The sequence below is a fragment of the Pseudomyrmex gracilis genome, unplaced genomic scaffold (assembly GCF_002006095.1).
Source record: "Pseudomyrmex gracilis isolate BER0280 unplaced genomic scaffold, ASM200609v1 scaffold_67, whole genome shotgun sequence".
NCBI lineage: Eukaryota > Metazoa > Arthropoda > Insecta > Hymenoptera > Formicidae > Pseudomyrmex > Pseudomyrmex gracilis.
Genome location: NW_018020651.1, coordinates 526,015 through 548,388, shown reverse-complemented (window position 1 = coordinate 548,388; position 22,374 = coordinate 526,015). Strand labels below are relative to the sequence as shown.

General features: G+C 41.8%; 1 protein-coding gene across 4 annotated transcripts in view; it reads right to left on the bottom strand.

Moving 5' to 3' along the window:
* The window catches only part of LOC109854486 (transcription factor Sox-3-A-like), a 277,431-nt gene that overhangs the window by 89,315 nt on the left and 165,742 nt on the right, over positions 1 to 22,374 (bottom strand). For 3 of the 4 annotated variants that reach the window (XM_020427600.1, XM_020427601.1, XM_020427602.1), the window contains exon 1: positions 1,363 to 3,470. The exons of the other annotated variant lie outside the window; for it this stretch is intronic. In XM_020427600.1, the coding sequence (XP_020283189.1) occupies positions 1,363 to 2,765 (1,403 nt within the window). In that variant the 5' untranslated portion in view covers positions 2,766 to 3,470. Of the gene's footprint in view, positions 1 to 1,362; positions 3,471 to 22,374 lie in introns of those variants that run through there. 4 annotated transcript variants of the gene reach the window in all.

The following is a 22,374-nucleotide window of genomic DNA, read 5'->3' as shown; positions in this document are numbered from 1 at the left end:
AGTGCAACAACAGAAATCAAAGCACGGAACACGTGTGTCTCAAACAGAGCTTGATCGCTACACCGCTTGAGACGCATGATGCGCGCATCTTCGGTCTAGATCGAATACGAGCACGACTATTTGGCAACTGATCGATTTAAAATCAACTGGCCGATGTTCGTATGTAATCTAGCGCGAGGAAGCGCATCGTGTGCCGCAGGTTTTACATTAAAATATTCTATCACAAGTCAGTCGCCGCCTATGAGCAAAACAAACTTTCATGACGCGATACTTATATAGATATTTATAGGTGCACATGCATAATTTGCAGGAGATCTTCATTCTCAATGACCAAAGAGTGCAATTGTATGCAGTTCATTATATATAAACAAGTGGATTTTATTTTTAAATTATATTATTTAATAAGTTTTTAATACTTATATTTTTGATAATAATTTCAATTTGCCATCTATCAGGCGATATTTAAAAAACTTTATAAAATAAACAATATGTGAAAATGATTCCAAACAAAAATTTGTTTCGCAAATTGAGTGTAACAAGACAAGTTTTTGTATAAAACGCGAATTATGAAGACCTCCTGTGAATTTTATCAATGTTCGAGAGAGTTAGAAAGTTGTTAAGAATCAATAATTGAGCGACATTCACGGAAATCGTCACTGATTATTCCCGTTATTCGGAATTCGAGCGGATGATAATCAGTATTGTCGAATCGGGATAGACCGCGTTACGTTTATCATATCTCATCAGCATTAATATTAAAAGACCGGTGTTGGAAGTCAAACATACACTCTTTTAAATTGAATCGTCTGACAATAAGAAGACTGTATCGCCGCTTACAATGACCCGGAACATCTCTTCTCCTTTGAATGTAAATATTATGCTTCGTTCCTAGTAAGGATATTCCAATAGTGTATTCGTCATAATATATTATAATGGTTGTTAGACTTCTGATTCATTCAAAAGTGCAGATATAATAATAGATGATAATGAGCTACCGCAGTCATTCAATTTTAGATGTTAATTTTTTTCATCACTCGATTCTATTATTACGTGTCACCCGGCGCGTTATTTAAAGCAAAATAATCTAATTTACACACACATACACACTTATCAGAATGTAGTTCAATTAATAATCAGGCTAATAATGCATACGGTGTATTTTGTACGATTTAGATATATTTGAATCAATTCCAAAATGTTGCAGATGTGAAGTAGATTCAAAATTCTGTAGAATTCTGGTTTTCGCGGTTTATCCCGTCTCCACAATATCAAAAGAAAAAAAATAGCTCGCAAGCAAAACAGGTAAAGATATAGTTTATAAAAAGATATAGATATTTCTGATAAAGGTTTTCAATGACTTACATGTGCATAGCTGGCATGGGGGCCGAGTGATGCTGTATAGCTCCCATAGAAGAGTTAGGCGACGGACCTGGCGAAGGGTAAACTCCGTCGTGTTGTTGTTGCACGATAGCTTGTTCTATTCCATGCACTCCTTGTGGCAAATAAACCGACATCATTTTATTCAATTGATCGTTTCCCTGACTTGCTTGCTGCTGACCCATATATTCTCTTTTAACAGCTTGCCCAGAAGTTACTGTAGCACCAGCTGTGGCTGGCCCGCCCGTCGGCGTCGGTGTATGAATACCACCGCTGGCTGGACTTGTCGGTTCCGATTTTATGCTACTGCCGCTGGGACTGTGACTTGACATTTGAGAACCTGGTTGGGCCTGATGATAAGGTGATGGCGCACCTCCGGGCACAGTGGTATTGCCATATCCATAACCGTTCATATAACCGATATTACCGAGTGGATTCGGGCTGCTGCCACTTGTAAGGTGATGGGGCATATCGTATCTATAATTGGCGGTAGCTCCCATGTGACCGCTGTATGTGACATGCTGTTGATATGCGACATCGTGCATCATAGTATACGTGCCGTTCGGCATGTATCCGTTCGGCATTTGATAGACATCACGTGATAATTGCGCTTGCTGCGGTCCGCTGTTGCTGCCTACTTGTCTTTGATCAACACCTAACATTCCGCCAACTCCGCTACCAACACCGCCAATTGCGTACTTCTCTTTTTTCATCAAGGTCTTGGTCTTCCGTCTGGGTCTATACTTGTAATCTGGATGTTCCTTCATATGCACGGCACGGAGACGCTTCGCTTCGTCGATGAACGGACGTTTGTCTGATTCACTCAAAAGTTTCCATTCGGCTCCCAAGCGTTTCGAGATCTCAGAATTATGCATCTTGGGATTTTCCTGTGCCATTTTGCGACGCTGGCCGCGGGACCACACCATAAAAGCGTTCATCGGTCTTTTAACGCGATCGATGTTGTTGTTCTTCGCGTTGGAAGAATTGCTCGGATTATTTGGATTAGCGTTGCTGTGACTGTTTGGTTGATGATGTTGCGATTGAGACTGTTGCTGTTGCTGGGAATGATGAGCATGTTGTTGCTGAGCGCTCTGCTGAGCGGCCATTGCGTGCAAACTTTGCTGTTGCTGCTGAGCTGCGGCTGCAGCGACAGCGTTAGCGTGCATGGTGTTCATGGAAGAGGCATGGAAGCTATGTTGAGTCGTCTGATGATGATGTAGGCCGAGTCCACCCGCGCTAGGTGGACTTCCCGATAACGACGGACTGTGAACTAGAGGTCCGTAAGACATTCCGGTATGATGATTGCCTATTGGCGAAAGAACTTGATGATGAGGAGGCATCTGGCCGTGCAGATTGCCGCCCTTCATGTCGCTCTCCATTGTGAGCATGTCTTCTTCCCGGTGGCCGTACAGTTTGCCGCTCTTTTCTAGCACGGTTAACGTCAAGAATAATCGGTGCACGCCGAGTGTCAATTGGTCTCTGATAATTATCTAAGATAACAGTCGCTATTAGCACTCGTCACTCTGTCAATAGCAGTATGTATATGCGATAACATAAAAATCGAAAAATTGGCACTGATGACAATCTCGGACACTGTGTCCAAAAGATTTCGCACGCGCGCACACTTCTTCGGTTTGTTCATCGATTAATTATATGAACATTCGCGGAGATTGCAATCGAATTTAATAATTTGCGATCGTGCATTCCGTACAAAATGTAACGAATCCTGGTCGCGAACGTATTCACAAAACGATTATTTACGTGAAAGCGAAATGCGCTGAGCACGATCTTTGATCGTCGTACTATCAATATATCGTCCTCTGCGTGTCTCTTATGCAGTCCGTAAGTCATATGTAGATGATATTTTTTTTTATATGAATCAAACTCGAGAAATTCTCAAACGATACGCGCGTCACCAAGTTTAAATCGGTACTGGCGAGCACTGTCACTAGTGTCACTTCTTTCCCTCACTATGTCCTATTCACCACTCCGTTTCGCCCACCAACGACTCTGACTGGCTACGAGCTCGACGAATTGTAAAGAGGGAACCCATTGATGACGCCGAATTGCGGCCAACATACGAAAGACGCTTTTTTTTAAAGTGCCACGATAGCACCGTTCAGGTCCGCTTATAGTACCGCCGTCGATGAGCGATTAACTCGCAAACAAAATTGGACGACAGACCGGCGAAAACAAACTGGAAGTTCACCAATCACGGGCACTGTTTCCGTTTACACCAAATTTTTTCTTCTCGCGCACACGTGTATACGTTTCTTTGGCGAGGGCGAAGCCAAATACGCACGTGTATCACACGATTACGCGCTTTTATTCACTGCTCCTTTTCTTCCGCTCTACTAGATTTCAACGACAACCGAGATTTTTCGATGCAGAAGAAGAGAAACTTCACTCTACCGAAGAATACAGCAGAGTGAACTGTATTTCACGTAGCTCATTTACTGCCGAAGGCGGCTCCCTTCTCCGCTCGACTTGAGCGTCCCCCTCCTAGGGAATACTAACCTTCTTCGAGGTAGAGCGGGGACTATACCCGACTGGCGGACGGGCTCGAGCGCGCTGCGGTGCAATCGATTGGCAACCGCGCCTGCCATCATTTCTCTCGACCAATCAGTCGGCTCGCTCGCTCGCGGAGGCGGCGCCATTGCACCGTGACGTTTGTCCACAGACAGAACCGACCTCTCGTGGCAGAGCTTCGTCCGACATCTCGCCCCCCTCTCTTGCGTTTTCTCCCCACCACGCGTGCAGTTCTCGCGCGCACTTCGTCTTCCCCTCTCACAGGTCGTTTCCCAAGACGCAAGACCTAAACATCTCTAGCTTTTTCGCACCGCGAAATCGGCTACCCGTTGGACGTACCGCTACATCGCTGCTGTCAGGAAAGCTGAGTAGCGTTTATGTGTATGTATCATACGCGAACCTTAATACATTCCTTTGCATAGTACCGAAAATAGTGCGTGATACCTGATACATCGACCTTAATGCACGAGTACTTACGTTAGAGTACGTACGTCCAGCTACGTGCAGCACGTGACACAATGCTGCTCTTGAAAATTTAAGTACTCGCGAGAAACAGAGAGAAGAGCTCGCACAGATTCTTCTAGCAAAAATATCGTATTTCTTAGATAAGATTTCCCTATGTGATTCATTTTCAGAAAACGTGAATTGATCTTATCTTAAAAAAAACGTTACGCGACCTTCGCTTTTTTTTCTCACGACCACACGATTGAAAATTCCAATGTGCTTATTTCCCGTCTTCGCGCGCAATTATTAACTGCGTCATCCGTCGTATCTTATCATAAAGCATTTTTTCATCAACGTTAACGTCAATGCGAATTTGCTCTTTCGCAGATTAGAATTTTATGAATTCGAAAATTAATCAGTTTAAATTAGTTACTGTCGCACGTCCACCGACTTCACTTTTTTTTTAACTCTCATTTTTTACTGTTCTTTTTAATTTGTACCGTTCTTTATACTTTGTATTGTTACTTACTCTCCTCCAGCTTGACACTCAGATTTGGAAATTCAATTTGAGAAATTTATTTCAGAATTCTTTGATACTATATGTATTTAATCAGGAAAATCTGTAATCCGTAGAACGGTAGTAAGTACATATTTCATCTCGTTTTCTTTTTGATCTTATTTGTTATCAAACTTCATCACCGAAGGTGATCCTCGAAGGTTGCGCTTCTGCGGGACCTGTTGCCGCGATATACGCGCGAAAAGGAGACGAGCTTGCTATACGCTGGATATACGCAGAAATACGTGCGGCAGCGCGTATCTCCATTATACATTTTATTACACACCGAAAGGTTCACCAGTATTAATCCTGCCAATGACCCGGAGTCACGAGAAAGAGCAGGTAAAGTGGGTCTGATTTTTTTTTATATATTTCAAGCTCTGCTTTGTCATCGGCTAATTCACGGATGGTGAAATCAACGACGGTGTTGAGAAACATCGACCTTTTCAAAATTGCGCGCATTACCTTCATTTGTAAAAAATATTTAAACCTGATGTAAAAATTAATCAAAAAAAGAAAACAAAAAACGAATCGACCTCATGATCTGTATTTCACTGGCTGCAGTGGCTTACTTTATTATAAAAACAAATTTATATAGGAAGTTTCGATATATCTTTACTTGTATAAAATCTTCAGCTAATCTTACATATCAATTTGAAAGTTATGACCGCGTGTCAACAACTTAGAGAGAGAGAAAGAGAGAGAGAGAGCCAAAAACAAAATATGGTCATTAGGTCAATGTGTTTCTCTTAAATTACAAATATAATAAAAAAATATATTTACTTATATAAATATATAGGGTGTTTCTAATTGATTCTTTTATTTTAGGACTTATTTTAAGATTCTTTTATATTTATCTGTTTTGTCAAGACGGTCATGCTCCGTTTCTTTGTGCGGTGACAAATATGGCGACACATGTCAATTTGATTTTTAATTTAACAGTTAAAAACCTCCGATGCATAGACATCATACCTTCTTTGTTTGTATGTCTGTGTTGGTCGTTTTGGCTCGCTGTACTTGCCGACGCGCATTAAACGGTCGCCGTGATGACTAATCAAGTTAGTTGCTGAAGATGATTATTAATTAAAAGTTTGACCGCGAAACATCCTAAGTACACTGTGTAAAAATTATTTGATAATTCACCGTCAACTGTGGACCATTGGCTCTTTGGGTCACTTCCTTTTAATTTGAATCGCCGTATTTTTAACTACTTAAGATTTTTTTATTTTAAGGTCATATCGCGTTTAACAATTATATTTTCATTAAATCTCGACAAAACTGTTTTGCATTATTTTCATTCGCAAAATGTGTTTGAATTTTATATGAATTTAAAAATGTAATGAAAATTTACACGTACTATTGTAGATATGTTGGGTGTCTCTAGTTGATTCTTTTAAGACAGAGTCTACATCGCATATAACAATTATACTCTCGTTAAATGATCTACATTTTGTGGCAATATTTTTGTGTCTTTTACAATAAACTGCATACGATCAATACGTGAATTTCGCTATCACAATGACGAATATTACGCGAATTATTTCCGCTTCGCAATTTGTTTTTGAAAACAACAAATGTGCAGTTTCTCAATGCAACTTGCATTGATTAGAGGTGCGAGTTTATCTCTCGATAAGGTTTTATCACAGCGATATCCGACGAACAATACCGAGAACAATAATAAATTAAGTTGATCACACAAGTGCGCATTCCGGAAAAAAAAAAAACTCGGCGCGCGCGTCTATCTTATTTGCGGCGTGCAACAGTGGCATTAAAGCTGAAACGCTACAAGTGGCACATAAACCGTGCGGAATAAGTGGATTGATAGGTCGTTACCGTCGAAAAAAGATAGAGCGGATCGCGCGATACATTCAAAAGCAAGGGTAAAAGGAGAAATAGAGAGGAGAGAGAGAAAGAGAGGGCATACAATAAGTCGGAGTCCGACAATAGGATACCGCGGGCGGTCTTTGTGATTCAAATCAATGTTTGCGATACTCGATGGCGCACTGCCTTTGTGGCACCGAGCTTTCCTAGGTTTGTATATCGCGTACGTATACTCTCGCACACAAGATGTACACGCGCGCGCACATACGCAACGGAGTTATCTGTTCTATCGAATGCTCGCGTCGCCGCACACGCGCACGTGCGTAAGTGCGCCATCGCGTGTGATAGGTAGGTAAGATGTATATGTACACGCACACACACACTTAGCGTGTGTGCATCGCGATGTCGCATACACGCGCATCCGACATGCGCGACATGAGAAAGCTCATTGTCCGTCTTCGGCATAGACGCACTCGAAACCATCGTGAACGGTATATACGATCGATCTCTCCTTCTGGCCGCACACGAAACGGGTCTCCTCCGTCTTGTATCCGTGCGCACATTCATTCATGACATCGAGCGACAGAAACCAAGAGACCTTTGGTTTCACGATTAAGATTCTTTTCCCTTCCCTCCTTCCCGCCCTCTCTTTCTCTCACTCTCTTTGTTGACCTAAAACGATTTTTTGTTCCAAAGTCAAAGTGATTGTTTTTTTTGCAAAGATAAATTAGACAAGCGGCTTTACTTCCGCTCTTATTGCTTACTAAAAAAAATTTGTATGAAAAATTTTTAAAATAATAAATAACTTTCGTTATAAGCGCTACGGTTTGCGTCGTATCACTTTCTCTCCGGAAAACTATCATTAAGCCGATAATTTTTCATGGAACGTGGTAAACTACCTAAACCTGTCGTTTTTGAAAGACCCTTTTCGTTTCTTTATAGTTGTACGAAACCTTCAAATCTAATGCGTGACCGAGGATCTTTGGCTTCAAGATAAAAAGCATTGAACTGCACAGCATGCAATCCTTTGAAAAACCGTTACGAAGCCGAACTGCCGAATTTAGTTTTGGTTTATTTCGATACCTAGGAAATGAGCCTAGTAGAATACAACGTAAAATTAAATTTTTGTTTTCGACATCTTGGTAGATTTTTTTTTTTACTAACTTCCGTGTGGAAAATAAACGTACAATTCTCTGAGTTTGTAATGTTCGACGAAATATTCGTTCAACATTTTTGAGTAAACAAAAAAAAAAAAAAAAAAAAACAAGAGATAGAGAAAAAACACGATCACGCGATACGCGAGTGAATTTGTAGGCGTTCGATTGTCAACAGGTGATAGCATTGGACCAAGCTCTTATAGCTCGAGTAACGAGAGAAAGGGAGATTGCGTGTGCGACGAAGAGAAAGGACGGAGATTGAAGGGGGGCGGGGGTAGCGAGATCAAGCTAAAATCAGGAGGTGGTTGCGAAGGGGGAGAAAACGGTGCTAACTCGGAAGGGTAAGCCAACAAAGTCTTTATCGTTTCGAGGACCGATTACAAAGCTCGATTGTACCATTCTTCGAAATCCAAATAATCTCGCTCGTCCAAATCGACCAAAGAAGAGCAACCACCGGGATCGAAATTTACGGCCACCGGTTTTAGGTAAAAGCCAGGGTTAACTTTTGTTACAAGTTTACAACAAGAAATCAAGATGTTGTTTTTATGAATGAAAACTATCAACAGCTGTCAAAACAGACACAAATAACAGACACGTTCGAAAATTTACTTTAAAATCAATTCAGTGGAAATTTTAAATGTTACATCGAATTTATTATAAATCGATACACATACAGAAGCGTTGGAAATAGGTGACTGTAGTGTCACGTGACGACAAAAAAATAGCACACGCGCTACTTTTACTGTGACAACGTACAACAAGATGTTATTTTATTTATTACCATATAATAAAGTTGAATTTGCATAAATACTGTTAAATAATGTTAACATAATTGTCGATGTACACAAAAGTATAGAGATATCTGAAGATGTGACAAATAAATTTGTTGAGGTCACAATCTGTGTCAAAATATTGTCATGTGACATACGCGATAATGCGCCGCCATTCAGCATGTTTTTTTCTAAGCATATAAAAGTCTTATTGTGAAAAGATAGAAAACGAGAGAATTCTCGTTGACCACCGGACAAAGTCCGATGACTTTACCATGAAGTTTTTATTATTATACTAGTTTTTCTATTTTAAGCAGAAAAAAACTCTTAGAAGTATAAATAACAATACGAAAGACTCCTTGGTCAATCAGAAAACAATCGTCTTATTTGTTATTGTTAATTTTATTGACTCCGACTCTGTTTATCGTGCCGACAACATTTTCTTGACAATAAATGACCACAAGCAGGTTTAAATAAAGCTGTAACAACAGAAAACTTTTTGTTTATCTTTGTAAATCAAGTTTTTCACTCAAAATTTGTTGAGTTTTTTTATTACCACACAACAACGACTGTGTCTATGACTCCTACTGACCACTTATTTCAACTTTTTATTGTTTATGTAAACTTTTGTGAATTGTAAGTATTATGTACAATAACACAACGCACCAAGTGCGCGTTGTTTTACGTGATAATAATTTTTAGATGATAATTTTTGTGGACATAATATATTGCTTACTTTACTTAATTCACGAGCAAATGAGTTGTACACGTAAAAGTAAAAGTAAACGCAACACGTAAAACAATGTAATAAAAAAAAAAATAACTGCAGGAAAAAACGCCAAATTTTTTCTAATAAAATACGTTCTGAGAAAGAAATAGCAGGAAGAGACGTAGAGAACCTTTCCTATACCGACTGAAACGCCTCCAAGACTCAACCACACTGAGGATCTCGCACACATACAGATTTTAACACGTTTCCCGCAGCTTGACCTACCGCTGCGTCCGTATCATTGTACACAGGTAAAAAACATGATGGAAAAACACTGGTGAAGTCAAGTTACACGTCTGAATGTTCGATTAAAAAAACAAAAAAAACAAAAAAATTTGTCAAAAGCATATCCAGTTTACAAAGCCAGATGTTGCTCGCAACATTCTTCTTTAATTCGAGAGATACACTTTGGTCAGCGTAAGTTTCATTAAAATCGACTTTAACGTGATGTAATGTTAATTTAATGTAATGTTTGAACGAGTTTTACTTGCGAGGAAAACTCGATGTCGAGTTTTCGTTTCTTTTTGTGTATTTGCATATAGTCTTGCGCGAAAGTACGCGGCCGGATCGGACCGCGCGCGCCAGGATTGGTCTCTCGTATATTTCTCATGTCCCGCAGGATTGCGCCAGGCACAGGTGTACAAATAAATTGTGCGGGTATATACTGATTTGCGCGCGTAGCGGACTGCACCGCTCGGCTCCGGCCGCTCGTTTCTGGCTGCATCATTCTCCCTGATTGCTAAACGATGCGCGCAACTGTTGTCCGCTCCGTTCGCTCGCGCGAGACTTCTGCGTGCAACTCTCTCGCGCGCCTCTACTCGCGCGATTAAATACATCCACGCAAATCAGGATCTCATTGCGCTGTCAACGACCAATGGGCACAACCGCCGGTCTACGCCGCACGTCCGTTTTGACGACATAATCTCTCTCTTTCTCTCTCTCTCTCTCTCTCTCTTTCTCTCTTTTTTTCTCTTTCTTGCTGTGTACCCCCGTCTCTTCCTTCCCCCTCTGCCCTCCCCGTCTCTTCCGCCACCCTTTTTCTGGTTCCCAACGTCGAAATGCTTTTTTTCCCCCTTTCTCATACCTACTGCAAAATCCGCATTGCAACCGGATAGCCTTCGCCAGGCGCGCGATGCACCGTCTCGTCGGCCAATTTAAACGTTCATCGAACTCGGCTTTCACAAAATTTTTGTGTACTTATATTTTGTTGTTTTTTTTTTTTTTTTGAAACATCGATTTTTAATTAATTACATTGAAGACGCACCTAGAGAAAGGAAAAGTAAATCGTCCATCTTGTTTTTTAGAACGTGAATTTTACTCTTAAAAAAATGTTTGAAACCAGAACTCGTGTGCGATGACTCGTGTGTTTTGTACCGTCAAGAGACGATTCGCACCGGCGAAAGTACGATGGAATTGCTTTTATATTTGTTTTGATTCGATGTTTCTATTTTTACGCGCGGGGAGTGTGTTACGGGGGGGTTCAGGTTTACAATGGTTTCGTTTGAAAACGTCCGGTGTTATTGCGACCGATCGATCGACAAGTTCAGAATCCGCTTCGGGAGATTCGATTTGCGGCGGGAAATGACAATGGCACCCTTCGTACGCGGTCACCATCACGCGACACTTAATGCCACGTCCGTCACCTGCTGCTACCGCGACGTCCGCGCGACACGGTTCTCCCGTCGCATTCAAGAAAGAACCTCGAGAAGACGATTCGTTCCGCATTCGCAAACGTCATCCATTGCACGTGGAATTTCAATACGCGTCCGCGTGGCGCGTTGAGTGATCTCGAATCTACGTGCGCCGCGCGATGTGTATGTACATACGTGTTTATATTAGTTTCGCTATATATTCGTATTGCGGCGAATTTGTATTTCCGACGAATAAGCGCCAGCGTTATTACTGTGATTTATACGATATCGCGCGACGACGGAAATTCTCAATCAAGACTAAACGCAAGAATTATATGCATCAATCAACCGAGGAAAGAATTATTGCTTCGAGTAGTAGTTGCTTTCGATCTCGCGCGTACGTACATATACATACATATATATGTACCTATTGTATCTCGTTGAAAAGTAGAACACACCGAGACTCGCCGACTCTCTAACGTCAACATTCCCACGTTGTCGTCTCTCTTCGCGAGACGGCGGACACGACGAGAGAGAGCGGAGAATCACTGCGACGAGGTCAGGCCCCGTTTCGCAGAGTCCCCCTTCACGATGCGGCTGGGCCCCGTGCTCCACATAACGCAGGCAGCTTTCCGCAAGAGACGGAGAAGAGGGTAAGACGTGCGATGGGTTGCCGAATCGTCAGAAGGGGGAAACGGGAACGGGGGGGGAGAGGAGAAAACCGGGAATCCCTTCGATATTTATTGCGGGGATGCGTGCCGGCCAGATATTATTATTTGTACCACGCGCATAATTCAAGCCGGTCGTTAAAATTATTTTATTACTTGTTCTCTACACGCTCCCAGATTCCGCACGATCACCCTCGTAAGTAGATACTCGCTTGTGTTGCTCGTGGGAGCAACAATGGCGACCGACGGCTTTTCTCGTGTGCGACTGACTTTTTTTTTGTTGAAGAAAGTCACAATTTTTATTATCACTTACAAGGTAAAAGTGATAATAAGAGAGAGAGAGAGAGAGAGACAATAATTTTTTCAAACCGCGATATATTTGTCATTTAATTGCAATAGCCGCGTATACACGAGATTTCGGACGCAAGTGATAATTGTGCCTTGTTATGTGTGTATTTACAAAAATTTTCTTAAATATAATAATAATAATAACTTGAATAATTTGTTTATAATTGATCGTCAAATCAAATAATAGAACAGTAACTTTATCAGTATCGCAAATTATTCATCAAAAACAATATAACAGTAACAAAAAAAAAACATTTTTCTTTTTGTATTTAGATTTTCTGCGGGAAATCTCAAAAGCTGTTTTGCGGTAAAAAAATTCTAAAACAATTAATATGTGACATGTACACGATGATGTAAAAATCGCGACGACGCATTATTGCAGGAAAATACTTATCAGTCTATAAACTGATACGATTATTATTTTCAATTTTTTTTTTTTTTTTATCGATATCGTATATGATAAGATGCATAGAATGTATAAGTAACACCTGTAGTACGTTTCACCACGAACGTTTAGAAAGAATAAAGAGCAATGCACATACGATCCATTGCAACTATGAAGGTACGGTCCAAAATACACGTCGGTGCTAATCCCACTTTCTCTGTGAACTACCTGAATAGTTGTTTCTCTCTCTCCTTCTCTTTCCCCTCTCTCTCTCTCTGTCTCAACGTCACTTTCCGCGAAACGGGTTCCTGCAGATCGTTATTGAAACGACCGACACGACGCCGGTCAACGGCAGGGGCGTATCTGGCCGGACGCCCCGGGTCGAGAGGATCGTTCGCTTTTCTTCAACGAGGAGGCGAGCGGCGCGCAAAGTGGCGTGACGAGTGGCGGGACTAGAATCTCGACGAGCGACAAGCCTCTCACGTGGAGTAACTTAAAGTCGTATCAATCTCATTTATGCCAATTTTCGTGTCTCGTGTGGTGGCCTTCCCCGCTCTCTAGCTCTTCCCTGCTTCTCGAAGCCCAAACGAACAAGAGGGGCTCCTCTCTATCTTTTTCTCTCTCTCTCTCTCTCTTTCCGTCTTCGTCAGACGCATCTCAACGTCATCGGTAAACCCGGCGGCGAATGTTGCGCGACGCGACACGTTTCCAAGACATTTTCATGATAATCGGAGGTGGGTTCCCGGGTGTCGTTCGTACCGCGACACGTTCCTGCGTATGCAAATCACGCACGGAATCAGTAGCTACCACCGGGCCTCTGCGAGCCCGAGCCGATTTATCGCGCCCTCCCGGATCGATTATTCATCGATCGAACTCGTTTGTCGACTCGATTAATCTCCATGAAAAATGTGACGATTTCCCGTATATCCCCGTTCCGAAAGCACAAGCGAGAACGAGATAATTTAGGTACGCGCGACCGCGAAACTTGCGTGAGTAATTGATCGCTGTTTACCAATGTTCTCCCTCCTGGGTGGAGGCACGCGGTGAAATCGTCGACCCCATGTTTGCGCGCGCATCGATTTTAGCATAACTCTCTTACAAGTTTTTGTGTCAACAATCACATTGTGGTAAGCTAATCAAAGCAGACTTTGGGCGCGCATAATTTGATTGATTTTTGTCACGGAAGTAAGAAATATATGGATGGTATACGAAGCTCGAGAAGTGAGAAGGGAGAATAAAAAAATGAGTCTAGTGAAACGCGGATATGATCGTTCAAGATGCCGGCATCTTTCTTAAACGTGTAAATGTATATATGGAAATTCGAATTAAATTCAAAAATTCACACAGGATGCTCAAGTTGCACATCTCATATATGTGAAATACCCCATTTACTCCTCTAAGAAATTAAAAAATTCCAATTATGTTGCTGTTCAATCACGTGCTCCGCGCGTCGAGAAAATACGCTAAGAATCCATCGAAATCTGAATGGTCGCACAGTCTCTTGCTTTTTTCCTTTCACTTGCTTCGCACTTTGCATCCGTGATGATACTTTGGGCTCTCTCCATATATCCCCGATCTCCCCTGGTTTTTATTAACAGTCAATCATTTCACATAATCCGCTTCTGGTTTTAGTGTATGTTCGGATAATTTGTGTGCGCGAGCTCATGAAAAAAAAAAAAAAAAAAAAAAAAACCTAACCGTGTACGCAATGTACAAGCGGTATCCAAGATGTCCGACGTACATACCTCAAGCAACATCAATACGAAGGGCACACGTGTATATTATATATACATACATACATATATATATATATATACCCTCGTCACGATCGTCATCAAGGTGACAGGTAAATACACAGGGAACCGTAAGTCTACCCTCCCTTAGGATATACAATATACGCGAGCTAAGTACGAGAAAGGAGAAGGGGCGAATCTCGGACGTGAAGGAAGAGGAAGGGCACTCTCTGTCGTTCGTAAACGAGAATTAAATCCGAGACGACGTATACGTTCCCGTTTAATCGAGATACGTGCTCCTTGTTGTGACCCAAACGAAATCGTGCGTGCAACGCGCGACTACGAGCGGGGGTATATAGGTACTATAATCGTTTTTAACACGACGCTGGATATATTCTTTCAACTTCGCGCGCGTTCGAGTGGGAAACTGCGTGTAACAAACGCACAGTGGCACCTGACGCCAAACGCTCAACACAAACCGATCGAGCTATTGTGCAATCGCTACGAAATCCCTACTTTCTCGTTAACTACAGGTTGCTCAGGTATTATATTTATTATTGGCGTCTCTGGGAATTACATTTCCGACACCAACGTGTTTAAGAAATTATCCTCTGTTTGAGGAGATTCACGTGTAATATAATATAATGGATACAGCACGCCTCTTGTGAGAAACGCTTGTCTACACGCCTCGTGAATGCAACAGCGAGAACGCACACATATTCCTTCCCGAGATGTAACTTCCGTCATGTTCATCTAGCGTTTATAACGCGTTTATCATTCGCGTCCGGCCCCCCCGAAAGCCGAGGGCTCGAACGCGCACTTCGACGTGCGTCGGTTATAACTTCTGTTTCTTCCTTCCAAAAAAAAAAAAAAAAAAAAAAAAGTCCAACGGCGCATATGCATTCGGTGCGCGTATGCGTCATTACGCGCCGAACCTCGCCTAGAAACGCACGTAATGCCGTCACACACGCACATTTCACGTACGTCGCCCGTCGATCGGTGCGTCGAGCTGCGCGGTGAACACGCGGAATGAGAAGGAGAAATGGCAATAGTTGGAAGGCATGTTGGAGAGAGGAAAACGTACGCACACGCAACGCGTGTCGATTGGTTTTGGTGTAGCGCGTGTGTACCGCGAAGAGGAGAGAGTAGTTCGAAGAGGCGCAGAGAGGAAAAAGCGCGTGCACATGCACACGCAAAAACGGCAGCAACAACTATAGCTACAGGCAGCCGCAGCATCACCAGCGATGCTTTCTCTCCCTCTCTCTTTCTCTCTCTCTCTCTCTCTCTCTCTCTTTCTCTTCCGTTCTCCGGCGAAGTGCGTCTCTTTTTCTCGCTCACTTCCTCTCTTTCTCTCGCTCTCGCCAGCACGAAGGGTGGAAGCCATCTGCATCGCGATGAATGCCACTAACCACCCTGCGAGCAATCCCCTCCTTTCCTCCCTCCCTCCCCCTCGGGCTGCACAAAACCCTCGTTGCCTTCAACCCCTCTGTCGCGGGCAAGCCGGACACGGCCATGGGTTCTCAATGCGATCATCATGGAATGCGTAAGTTATTCTGCAAGTATAATGCGACGATGATTCTTCGTAATCACTTGCAATTTTTGAACAAGGTGTTTTTGTTCGGGAGACGTGCAAACAGTTGTTTAATCGCAAATCGAATTAAAACGTAACTCTGCCCACGTATGAACTTCGTACTTTGTAATTGTGCCATCGCGAGAACTGCATTGTGCGCCGATACACACACACACACACACACATACGGATATTTGCATATTCATTCCTCCTCTTTCACGAAAAATGATAAAGGGTTAACAAACGAAAATACAGTCTTGATATCTCGAGAGATTGCTGAAGCTTTAACTCACAGAATCTTTTGTACGCAATTCTAGCCATTGATTCCTCGTGGCAGAGAAGCGATCGGCATTTTCGCACAATTACTTAGCGCCTATAATATTGCTCACATTTTTTAGACCATACAGAGGATGCCTAAAAAATTTTCAACAAATATATGGAGAATTTGCACGTGTATTATCATGTATTTGGTGATTTTTTGACACTGAGTCTGATAGAGGCAAGCGGAGATTCTTTGAGAACAAAAATACATTTGTTGCCATGATATTATGTTATTAATTTCGTTTTTCTCAAAACAAAAGTTATTTCATATAAATGTTAATATTTTATTGGAGGATCACCCTGTGTGCATCCTGTAGCTACTCGCGAACTCTTCGAAGAATGTGCTCCGGAAAGACGCTCCGCATCGCGCGTCTTTCCGAAACGAAATAATCGATCGTTTAACTCTGACGCCCAGCAGTTTATCATTATCCACCGTGAAACGCGCGGACCCGCGAAGGTTTCGTCACTATACGTCGTGCCTTTATTTTGCTTCTTGTTTCTCGAGGCGCGCGCTTTATTATCGCGCGAGGCGATGATTTGCAAAATAAGCCCTCCCCGGTTTGGCTCTCGCCAGTCTCGCGAGTGCAGGCGGTGTGCGCGCGCGTTTTATCAAGTGTACGAATTAAATTGCCGTTTTATTACCCTTGAGGGGCGAGGTCGAGGGCAAGGGTGAGGGGCTTCCTCTCTCTTCCTCCCACCCTCTTCCCTCCCCTTTCATTCTCGTTGCGTCGAAGATTCGATACTCGACGCAAAAGTTCGTCGTCGCGGGTTTTGAGCGCTCGAGAGGTGTGTGTAGGGTAAAAAAAAAAGACTCAATTACTGTCACCTGCCCAATTATTGTCTCACCTTAAACTATTTTATTTAAAATATTAAATGAATCCTAAAAAGTTATGCATGACAAAAATCTAACATAGAATTTTAAGTGCAATTAATATAATAACAAATGCAGCACTCAACATTCCTGTCTCATTTCTTTTTTATTAAATGATTGAAAAAAAATGTATGTTGATTAAAAGAGTGAAAACGACGACTGCTTCATTAACGAAAGTTAAAGTAAGGTACTAAAAAGAAGGCTATTGTTGTAATAGTTGAGTTATACATATAAGAAGAAATTATTTTCTCAAACTTTATAAAGCATCGTAGAATGCAATAACAATCGTAGTTCAACAATTTATTCAATTGCTTTTTTTTTAATATATGGATGATAGTGATTGGTACAAGCGATTCACGCAGTTTGAAATTATTGTCATGGCAGTATTTGTCGTGAAAACAAAGTTGTACGCTGTTACTGTCACCTACGTTGTAGAACACATTCGTAACCTAGACCTGTCATTTGAGCCGAGCACGTTTCAACACCCGTAACACACTGAAATTACCCAACTTTGATATACCTATTCAATAAATATGTTTTTTTTTTTTTTCATATTGTTCTAGGTAATATATTTTCATTTATAGAAATACAAAAGTATTACCAAATGTTCATTGATACCAGAATTTGATCTTTGATTAGGAGACAGTAATTGGGCCCCTCACCATGACAATATTTGGTCAGGTGACAGTAATTGGGATGCCACTAATTGGGTCAACTACATTTTAGGGGTGACAGTAATAATTACTTATTTATCTTCTCAATGAAATTTAAAAAATCTCATTACAAAGACATCTGGCCGGGAATCAAACCTAACTTAACCTAACCTAACCCTAACCCTAACTTGACCTAAATCTTTCGGATTTTAATTCGTTTCTTCGCTTAAAGAATTTGTTACATATTAGAAATTGTTTGAGAGATTTATTGCAAACGGCACAACTTTCTTCAGCTTGAAATACACGACCAAAATCTCTACTTTGATGCATTTTTCGAAGATGCTTGCTTGGCAGCTACTTTTTCACGGTGCGCCATGCGCGGCAAACATCTATCCCGCGTGCGATACTTCCGGATGCGAAACACGATTCCCGCATTATGCGAGTACGCGCGGTCACGACTGTTACGAATCGCTGGGCGGCAGCATTCTAAAGCTCCCGTCGGATTCTAAACACACCCTTTACATACCGCAAAGTGATAGGTGGGCGGATTTAAGGGATTGGTGACAAGAGGGGATTCGACCTGATCGATTATACACGTCACCCGAGATATTTCCCAGTCGACGGTTAGTTTTACGATGGGGAAATTTGCATGGCCGAGAAAAACAGTGTGTTGCAAAAATTTTAATTGAAACTTACATAGAATATATGCAAAAAGAAAGAATTTCAATAATTATTAATAATGACAAAATCTAGGACAGAGATTTTCAATGGATTTCCAGAGATTTCTAATAGGCCTATTCTGAAACTCATTAACGTTGGTTTACGGGACCACTGTAGCTATCGTTGCGCACACAATTCGTATCGCAAAATAGCTACGCAACAACAATGAGTCGTTACTACACGTTAACGAGTTAGAGAAGATTGGGGTTGGTCACACATCAGAGTTAATTGTCACATAGCTTACATCTCACTTAGTAAATACAAAAAAATAATCTTTTTTATAATAATAGATTGCTAATTCTCGTGCTACTTACGCGTACGAAATAGTTTTTTTTAGTAATATTGCGTAAATTTGAGTTTTCTCAAAATAATTTATTTTAGATGTTACCTTGCGCCTCAGTCTCCTCTAAAACAGACCCACAGAGCAGCTATTTTAAGCTACGATTTTTTTTAACATAATTTAAATCTAAACAGAAACTAGTTTTATGGAGGCGTTTTTTTTTTGTTGCACGTCATTATTAGTACGAAACCACGTAAGAATGTCGATTTTCTGGCTCATTCATAGTGCACCTAATCGTCCCACTTGGCGGCGTTTACACGGTCTAGATTAAAAAAATGGCGTTGCCGAGGAAAGAAGATGGCGTCATGCCCTGAGGACCGGGAGTAAATTTTAGAAGTCTCTCTCTTTCTCTCTTTTTCCTCCTAGTGCCCTCGCTTTCTCCCGTCCGTTGACTTTGAACCACGGCAATCACGACATGTGCAATTTTTATGAAGTCCTCGCCGGGTCTTCGAGTCGTTGAATAATTCAGGGTCAAGAGAGGGGAAAACGACGCTTGCGCGTCGAATTTTCGGCCTCTTAGTCGAGCGGCAAACGAAACGTCATCTTTCGATAATATTGTATTACATTTATTTTTTTTTCACATTATTTACGTCAACTGATTATTATTTCAAAATGCAGTGCGCTAAAATATAAAACAACACATAATTTAGAAGTGCAATAATTTAGAAAGAAATATTTTTATAGTCCGAGCAATAATTATTTATTAACTGACAAATAAATCAAATATACAAACACGTAGTTTCCATTTTAAATACTTTTATATTTTGCATTTACATTTTCGTTTAAAAAAAAAAAAAAAAAAAATCGTCAAGTTCAAGATAAACGAAGAAAGCGTTCAATACGTTTCGTGTCAAGATACATTGACAAACGTGTCAAGATACGCTTCAGTAAATTGTCTCGTACAGCCGGAATAATTTTCCTGTTAATTAACGAGACAGAGATCCACGGACATTCGCGTCTGTAGAGTCCTACAACGCTATTCATTGGCATCCTGGCGGAGAAGCGGAACGAAAATCGCTCCCGCAACGAGAGGTACGATCTGTTTTTTCCGCGCTTAATTTCTGGACTACTCCGGCGCACCCTCGGCCATTAATCACGAGTGCGGTGCTACGCTCGGGTCCGCGCCGCAGAGCACTGTTTGCAAACCAGTCCGCAATAAAGCGATTCGACGTCGATTCGCCACCACGTCGAATTATCCAGATACCATTTGCGAGAGCAATACACCGGTTCCCGTTGCGACGTAATTTATTCGCTGTAACTGACGGCCGCGTTACGACCCGACGCTACCGCATGATTTTTCTGCGTAAACAGAAATCATAAAAGTTCATTGGGGAAAAAAAATTCGCGGAGGAAAAACAATACCGCATATTCCGGATTTTTTAGATAATAGCAACTAATAACCTTTTTTTGTGTGAACTTGCTTCATCTATTGTTTTAAATAGAAAATATTTTTCAAGGTACAATGTCTAATATAACACACATACATACACAATTGCAAGTATGATGTACATATGGATTTTAAATAAAAATAAAATACAACTTCCGCAATATCTCGACGGCGCGTGTTGACTGTTGGCAACAGTGTGCATTTGGGGGATAAGCAGTTAATTTTAACAAAAACTTTTACCAAGAAGCGTCTCCCTTAATAGCTTGGACCTTCCGTTCAAGGACGCGAACCATTAAGTGAAACGATGCTGTTGGAGAAAGTCCGGATCAGAGATACCGTTATAATCCTTACACAGTACCGCAAATCCTGGCTTTATGACGCCGCTGGCATGTCTCGGGCACATTCGAGAGAGAGAGATTAGAGAGTAATTAGTAGAACAACGACAGGAACATCGGGTAAACCTTGAAATCGTAATTCAATTGTCTCTCTCTCTTTCGTTTTCGAATCGAGACGTAAGACTGAAAGATGACAAGAATGTAAAATTGTGAGAGAAAAGCGTCTGCGTTTGAACGGCGCCGTAAACCATCTAGACACAATCAATTTTCACGTAAGCTGACAGCTAAAATGTAAAAATCTTCGTCGGTTTTCTTCAGACTTTTTGAAAAAAAAACAGAAACTTTGAAAATTATATGAACTCTCTGTCTCGACATTACAAGACCGCGCGCGAGGAATTGACGATAGTTTCTTAGATAAGGAAAGATAAATGAAAATCGGACAAAAACCGATTGATCCTGGCTACCTACCTACCGCGATGTTGGAGAGAAAGAAGGTCGTAGGTGAGGGCCACGGAGGTCGCTCCTCGAAGCCGATGGACATCGATCAGGGGAAACGTCGTCATCCGCCCGCCGTGTCCTCCCCTTCCAGCTCGTGCGCCGCCTTGATGGATGCGAGATTACAGCAGCAGGGACACTCGTTGACACCCCATGATGTATCACCGCAACCACCGCTTAGTAACGCAGCTACTTACCGCGTGGAAAGAGGCGGGCGCAGAAGAACCTAGTGTAGGCAAAGGAAGAAAAAGAGAAGTCCGTCACACTCGTTCCTCTCCGCTCCTTCCTCTCCCACAAGGCAATGAAGTTTACATATTCTGTCAGCGATAGTGCGTTTCGTTCCCATCGTGTTACTTGCGGTTGGAATTTCGGAACAATGTAACTTACAACGATAACTTTTGCGTTTTATATAAAAAGAAAAAGTACAACATATTCGAGATGTGTTCCAAATTCACGTTAAACTTTGACAAATTTATTTATCATATTTTTTATACATATTATGTATTATATACATACATATATGCGTGTATGCATTGGTACTTTGAAGAAGCAAAACAGTATTTGAACAGATAGTGTTCAAATGGCTCGCAAAATTGCGAGCGCACTCTTGCGAGCCACGAATATTTGAACGTGTATTTAAATCGAGAAGAGGATAAGAACGAGATCTCTGGCCGTTCGCTAAGATCGGAGGAGGACTCGCGGTGGAGGACTTGTAGCGGAGAGAGCCGGAGGGTGCGAGCCAGATAAGTCGGGGTTGTCGGGGCATCTGCTTTCTTTCGTGCTTCCGGCCATCGTCTGCCACCCTTTCGCGTTTCTTTTTTCGGCGGTGGAAACGGCCCCACGTACATTCTCGCGAGAAGACGTTGTATCGGGCGAGAGGAGGAGACGAAGGAAGGAGAATACGCGTCCGACGCGAACAGGAAGGAGCAGGAGGCGAGGAAGAGAACGTGCTGAATAGAAGATTGGAACTCTTTCTGCGGTGACGGCGCGCTATCCGGCGAAGCGGCTGATAGTGCCGGCTATTTCCGGTGGCTACCGTGACATCGCTATCGCCGGCCGATGTCTACCATACACCCTCTTCTTTCCTCCTCCTCCTCCTCCTCCTCCTCTTCCTTCTTTTCCTCAGGACCGCTCACGTTAAACGTTCGCCGTACCTCGTACTAGGAAGTTTATGTGTTCTTAGACCATTTTGACCATTATCAAAGTTGTGTACAATGTAAGTAGGTAAATGCGCCAACTAGGGCAGAAACACTAGATATGGATCTATAGTTGCAGATCATCATCCATCATATCTAAATAATTCTCAAAACAAAAATTATGAGTTCTGTATTATATATAGTGTGTGCGCCACTCGTTTAAACGTTATAATATTACCAAAGTTTTTCACAATTTCATTCTGTCATGATTTGGTTGATATTCTTTTACTTATATAGTAATGTTTTTCAATTTAATTTTAATTAATTTAATTAACATAAATTAAATTAATTTTGTTTC